General features: G+C 41.6%; 1 protein-coding gene across 1 annotated transcript; it reads left to right on the top strand.

Annotated features, from left to right (window-relative positions):
* Positions 1 to 90: 90 nt before the first annotated feature.
* Positions 91 to 477, top strand: BDW43DRAFT_289900 (uncharacterized protein; the record flags this gene model as incomplete). The annotated part of the gene is made up of 1 exon (XM_032043449.1): positions 91 to 477. A coding segment is annotated over one exon (192 nt), but the record flags the coding sequence as incomplete, so codon positions are not given.
* Between the last annotated feature and the right edge of the window lie 6,922 nt (positions 478 to 7,399).

Below are 7,399 nucleotides of genomic sequence, written 5' to 3'. Positions count from 1 at the left end.
ACTGAAGAAGTGCAGCTGGAGTCTTAGTCTATTCTGTACTGAGTAAAGTATATTAACTTATATTGTTAATTGCAGCTCAGAGAGCCGCAGGTAGTAGGGGAATAGCGTGCTACGGCGCCGCAGGTGGCAGGAGCAGAGGACTGGGTTCCTATTGAACGATCTACTACCATACACAGAGGTTGATCACTGGTTTCTGAAGCCATTGGGGTGCGGTAAAGATTTTACCGCAGCGGGTAGCATGTGACCCGCACGTGCTACTATATCACCCGCAGGCACTGTAAGGTGCGCCTAACATTACCCCCCTCTCTCGGAAAGCCCTGGCCTCAGGGCTTCGTAGGTGCTCATTTATGTTGGTGTAGGAATCTGGCTTATGCGGGGTTGATTGCGGGCGCGTGGTGTAGGCGTTCGGTGGTCCTGAGCAGTGTGTGATTACATGCTTGGGGATAGCCTCATGTTTTCCATTTTGGGAAGTATAGGGGTGTTAGTTGCGTTGTACAGGGTCTGATCCCGATTCCTGCCGCGCGCCCTATGGTATGGAACACTCGGTTCTATTCACTTGCTTGATATCAGGCGGCAATATTATGTTGTGATTGTGTTGTACCATTCACTGATTCCGTTGCCTAGGCACCGCTTGTGTTGGACATCACCTGCTATACAGCGATTTCTCACGCGCTGTTCCTCATTCCTTTTCTTAATTACTAACCTCTCCTATACCTATAGTAAGCGCCTTGTTTTCCGCCTCACGCCGCGCGTTCAGGTTATTCTGATTGTAGTATCCTATTCTGCTCATTGCATTGCCTGTATCTTGTGGTTTTAAGATCTCCTGAGCTATCAGATGTGGTGCTGTTATATCTGTTGTTCTGCTGATAATTGTGTTCTGTGTTAAGCTCTTTTCTGCTTCCTTCTTAGCTTTGTTTGTGGGCTTGCGTGTATGCTGATTTCACTGGTGTATTTAATAGATAGCCAAATATTGATCTACTGCTGCTTGTACACTCCGCCGCGCCAATAGGCACAAGAAAAAGAACTATGCTTGTTGCCTGTGTTACTAGCAGGCTTTAGTCTCTCCTGTGTCTTCTCCTGCTTCTCCTTCTGCTTCTCCTTCTTTTGAAGGCTTTTCGCCGAGTCTGTCTCTGGTCCCTTCTCCAGAGGAAACGGTTGTGCCACTGGGCTCCCTTAGCAGGGATGATATCATGCTTTCGGCTTTCTTGAGCGGGGAAGATCTCTTGCCTTCCTTCTCTTTAGAGGATGAGGCCTCTTTATCTTCAGAAGACAACGCGAGCATTTCCTTGCCTGAGAATAGTGGGAAGTGGTGCCTGCGGTGTCTCCAGCGCTGCAGTTCAGCCCCATCAGGGGTAAGTGTTGCCTGTGTGTTCCGCGAGGGCCGCTGTGTCTGTCTTTATTGCGCGGGTGGTCACTACCATTGTATACTGGTAAGTAATATCTCCTGATCCCTGATACTAGGTGGTGCTGATATGTGCGGCAGGTGTCCACTGAGGCTATCACACAGGCAGATGCGGTGTTGGTAGCACGTCATTACTTTAAGCAGTCTCTATCTGCTGTTATAATAAAGAAGCCTCTTAAAGCTGCAGTTTGTGCTCTTAATACTGCTGTTTATCCTGCGCGTGTGGCGTCAGGTGCGGCCCGCTGTGGCAGTGGTGGCTTAGGTTCAGGATTACCAGCTTCTTCCACTCTATCCCCTGCGGGCCCCCGCTCTCTCTATTAGTGTATGCTGGGTATGTTTATTTCTCTCTTCAGGTAAGTCCTCTTTTGCTGAGCGGACTCCGCTGGAGCTGACCTGTGGGTGTAGAAGATAGAGTGTTTTTGTCTTTTGATTAGGATAGTTGGGGTGTGGTCTTTGGATATTTCTATAGTTTTTTTTTTTTTTTAATTTATTTCCGCTGCTTGGTGAACTGTGTCTGTGTTGTCATTGTTTTGTAGGCCCCTTATAGATATCAGTACTCTAGATACGGTCAGTCTTTCCTTTCTTATACTGATATTTATCAAATGCTTGAGTTTCTTGCATATGCTCCAACAGTTCCCAGGTGTCATCTGTGGATGTATATCCTGTCCATCGGACTAGATATAGTGTTTTGCCACCTTAGGTACATTTTTCTGCTAAGATGTGTTCCACCTCCTATTCTTCCTCTCTATCAATTGGGATAGGTGATGGCCGCACCTTCTGACCTTTCTGTTGGTAGTATGGCTCTAGTAATGAGATGTGGAAAACCGGGTGTAAGCAGCGGTATTGTGGAGGTAGTCTCAGTTTATAAGACTGTGTTTCCCATGTGTCAATGATTGTGAATGGTCCTAACTGGCAGTGATCTAATTTGATATTTAGTTATACAGTGGAGATATTCTTTGCCCGCACCAGTACTTCATCTCCTATCTTAAATTGCATATCTATACAATATTTATTATACTGTATTGCTATTATAATTTTAGACTTCTTAAGCATATTTTTTACTATATCATGTATCTGCTGGAGCTCTTTGGCTCTTTCTTTTGCTTCCAGAGCTTTCACATGCAGTAATCTGTTATCAATATCAATCTGCAGATTTGGTGTGAAGCCTATTAATATATAGGAAGGTATTATCTTGGTGGTACTATAGACTGCAGTGTTATATATATACTGCGCTGCTGGTAGCCAGTGGGCCCAGTTATCCTGAAGGAAATTGCAGTACACGCGCAGATAATACTCTAGTATTTGGTTCTGACATTCAGTTTGCCCGTCTATCTGTAGGTAGAAAGTGGTAGACAGTTTCTGCTTTATTCCTAAATAGTCACATAATGCTGTCCAGTAGTGGCTGGTAAATACTGTATCTCTATCAGTTACCAGATATTGCGGGTTCCTAAATATAGGGACTATTGTTATGTATATCAACTTTATAAGATATGGTGTATCAATATCTTTACTGTATAAAATATAGATAGTATATTTAGTCAGCGCGTCTACTGCAACCAATAGTGTATTATAGATCTTTCTCTGCCACTTACTAGAGGATAATCCTGTAATAAAATCTATTGTTATAATATCTCCCGGCCTTACAGGGATTAGAAGCGGAGCTAATTTCCTATAAGATATATATCTATACACTTTAATATGTTAACAGGTATTATATATTTTCATATATTCTTTTATATCAGCGTGCATATCATGCCAATAATACTTATATCTGATAATGTTGTAGATACAGTTGAAGCCAGCGTAATCCCCCTACAGTAGGTCATGGTTTGTTCTTATGATTTCTTGAATTATTGCTTTAATTTTAGGTATATAAACTGTATCCTTATACCTGAAGAGCCTGTCTTTATCTATTCTCCAGAGCAAATTACCTTACTTTCCCTGACTCTCTTGCTACATGTGCAGGTATTGATTTTTTGTTTTTATATCCTTCTATTGGGTGCGGCGGATAAGCTCTATCATTAATTCTGCAGGGTCAGAGTATGCTGATTCAGATCTGATTACTTTGGCAACCGCAATCCATGGTACCCAGTGATCTAGAATACTGGTAATGCCGGCAGCGCGATTCTTATCTACAGGTATGTTTTAATCTTCTGCAGGAATTTATTACTCTTGAGTATTTTCTCTTTTACTTTGGTATCTTTTTGCCTGTTCTGCTTGGAATACAGGACTTTTTCTATTGGGTGTGTCTTTCTAATTTACAGCCTTTCCCATTGCCTGCTGTAGCTTTGCCTGTAGAGTTGGCAGCATTGACTGCAGGTTAATTTCTTCTTCAGTAAGTATATAGTCAGGTCTTTGACTAGGCGCATCTGTAAGGTTTTTATTCCCTGGGCAGTACTCTATTTTAAAATCGAACACACTGAGCAGCTCTACCTAATAAGCCTGACATCTGTTCAGCTGCTTTAGTAATGGCTGCATGAAGCTGCTGAGGTTAGCATAGTCAGACTTAACAGTGACAGGATACCCGCTTCCTTTCAGGTAGTGCCGCCATATTTTGAATACCTTAATAATTATGAGAAGCTCCTTATTGTGTACTCTATATCTATATTCTGTATCTATTATTTTTCTAGAATGGAAAGCGATGGGGTGCCATACCCTGTTGCTATATAATTAGAAGATTATCGCGCTTATAGCGAAGTCAGATATATCTATTTCTAATATAATCTACAGTGCGGGATTAAAATACTTAAGGACTGGCGCTTTCTTAAAGACCTCTTTTAATTTCTTAAATACTTCCCTTGTCTTTGGTAAGAGCTTAATTTTCTTGTCTAGAAAGTTATGCTTTTGCTAGTAGGGACTCTTTTTATCTCCTGTAGGTTTATATAGTTTATTTTTGGCTTTCTTTCCGCTTTCTGGATCTCTTATAAGGTCTATCAGAGGCAGCGCTATGCGCAAGTATTTCTTAATAAATCTGCAGTAGAAGTTTATGAAGCCAGTAAACATTAGAATCTCCTGTACTGTAGTAGGCTCAGGCCATAAGTCTATAGTTTCTACCTGCTCAGGCTCCATTTCGATGTCTTGCGGTGTGATAATGAATCCTAGATAGCTCACATATGTGGTATAGAACTCGCACTTGCTCAGTTTAGTATATAACTGATACTGCCGCAGTCATTCCAGGACTGCCCGCACGTGTTATACATGCTGAGCTTCTGATATTGAATAGATAAGGATATCATCTAGATAGACCATACAGCATATATTAAGTAGGTTACTGAGAGCCTTATTAATATATGCTTGGAATATTGCAGGTGCGTTGGCTAGGCCAAAAGGTATTACCTGATATTTAAAATAGCTATAACAGATGCGGAAAGTAGTTTTCCACTTATCTTCTGCTTTAATACAAATACAATAATACATATCTTGCAGGTCTAACTTAGTGTAAATTATTGCTTCCACTAAATAATCTATTGTCTTATTAACTAGCGGTAGCAGATAGCAGTTCTTGATTATGATTTCATTTAATCTGCAGTAATCCATATATAGCTGCAGGCTGCTATCTTTCTTTGGCATAAACATAATAGGTGTTCCTGCTGGGCTTTTTAAGGATTTTATCTATTCTTTTTTAAGTGCAGTAGTAATATATTCTCAGAGCACTTTAAGCTCCTTTTTAAATAGAGAGTAAATCAGCTGGTGTGGTGGCTGTTTCCTAGGGATTAATTCAATTGTATGATCATATTCTATATATAGAGGTAGTTTCCCCGCTTCTTCTTCAGAGAAGACTTCCTAAAATTCCAGGTACTTCTTTAGTATCTCTGGCTTTGCTTCTTTAGTTACCGCTGCTATGCTAGCAGTCCACACCTTAATCTTATCTTCATAGATATTCACGTGGGCTATATAGATAGAGAGACCTTCCTCTACTGCTCAGACCATCTCTGCGCTTGAAACTATTGGTATGGGATTGCTGCTGCAGCTATCCCTATAGATAAAGTTACGGGCTTACCAGTTAATCAGGGGATTTGCTTTCCATAGCCATAAATAGCCAAGAATAATATTATAGTTCTCCATGTCTATCATATCCGCAGTGAAAACTGTCTCCTGTCTGACATTCTGGCAATCCTCCGCACCTATAGTGACCTGGTATCTGCCGTATAAGGGGATCTTATGCCTGTCTAGTGCCATAATCTTTCTAGATACTTTCTGTGCCGTAGGTAAGTTTTCTTTTGCCCATATCTGGTTTATCAGGACTACTTGGACTCCACTATTAATCAATACTTTGGCTTCTTTTTGGCCTGCTGGTATACGCAGCTTTACCCATATACTTATCAAGTTATTTAGTTTTTGATTAGTCTTAATCCCTAGAACTGCAGCTACATCACAGTCTCAGGTATCTAGTTTTTTAGCATGTTAGCCGCAGTTATTGTTGGTTTAACTCTAGCCATGCAGCAGTCTCTACTTCAGTGTCTGAAATATCTGCAGTAATAGTATTTGTCCTGTAGGCTGTCCTTGTTATTTCTGTAGCTTATTCTATTACCTATATTGGACTTCCGTTCCTGCGGGTTATGATTCGGACTCAGTAATAAGATTCTGTTAAATAACAATCTCTTTCTAAGGGCTTGTCCCTGCTGCGGGAATGGCAGTGTTAATGCATATCAGTTAGTACACTGTTTTTCTTGATTTGCCCTGTGATATAGCAGGCTGTCCTTAATGGTTTAGAGATGCGCTATAAAGTTTTCATATTTATCAGGTTTATTCAGATATTTTAGTGATTCTTGCTGCAGCTTTTCTAGGACTTGTGCCTGAAGATAGTTCTTTTATTATAGTTCAGTATAAGATTCCGGAAGTTACACTTCCTATTGCGCGATAAATGCAGCAAATTTCTGTACAGTTTGGTAGGATTATTGTTTTGTATTATGGTATTTCTGGTTCGTATCCCGCTGTAAATTGACAGGGTCATTTAACTGCCACAGAAGAAAGTCGCAGAACTTGCCCTAAGTAGGGTCATGTTCCTGTTTGTTGGTATGTTGATCCCACAGGCGTATGAGGTTTGCCGATAGGTAGGAGATGCCATCCGCAACCTTTATTGCATTATTGGTGAAATAGTATCAATTGACAGTAAAGTGATTCTTCATGCAGGCTATAAATATAGTATATTCTTTCATATTCTTTCTGTAGTATTCTTCGCTTATTACTGGTCGGCTAGAAGACCTGCGGGGGGAAGATATCCGCACTTTCTGGACTTACATCGCGTTATTTCTGTTTGCTTTATTTAATTCTGGTTCAGGGTATAATAGTTCCGCCTCTATGTGTTCAGTTACTTCCTGTAGCTTTTGCTTTTCTTGCTTAATCAGGCAGTTGAGTTCCTGCTTTTGCAGCTCTAGTTAGATCTGCTGATATTCTTGCTCCATGAGCTGCACTTCTTCCTCTAGGGCAGGACTTGGGGTTCTTATTGTTGATGGAGAGGTGCTTCCTGATCCCGCTTGCGCAGTTATGTTTCTGTGGGGTTGCGATATAGTAGCTGCGGCTATTGTCATGGGGGTCGATTCTGAGATTGTCGGGTCATGCAGTTCCCTGGGGCTTTGGGTATTTGATCCAGTGTCTCCCGCAGGAGCTACTGCCCTGCGCGTCTGCGGTGCCATAGCGGGCTATTCGGGGGTAAGAGAACCCAAGAGAGTGATCAAAATTGTTAATTGCAGCTCAGAGAGCCGCAGGTAGTAGGGGAATAGCGTGCTACGGCGCCGCAGGTGGCAGGAGCAGAGGACTGGGTTCCTATTGAATGATCTACTACCATACACAGAGGTTGATCACTGGTTTCTGAAGCCATTGGGGTGCGGTAAAGATTTTACCGCAGCGGGTAGCACGTGACCCGCACGTGCTACTATATCACCCGCAGGCGCTGTAAGGTGCGCCTAACATATATTTATCTGATATAAAGATAATCTCTTCTTCAGAATTCCAGTTCACGGCTTTTTATAGAGATTCTGATAGTCTCTAATAGTT

The sequence above is a fragment of the Aspergillus alliaceus genome, assembly GCF_009176365.1.
Source record: "Aspergillus alliaceus strain CBS 536.65 unplaced genomic scaffold BDW43scaffold_59, whole genome shotgun sequence".
NCBI lineage: Eukaryota > Fungi > Ascomycota > Eurotiomycetes > Eurotiales > Aspergillaceae > Aspergillus > Aspergillus alliaceus.
Note: the sequence above shows the minus strand (reverse complement) of the source record. Positions and strands in the feature narration are given on the sequence as shown.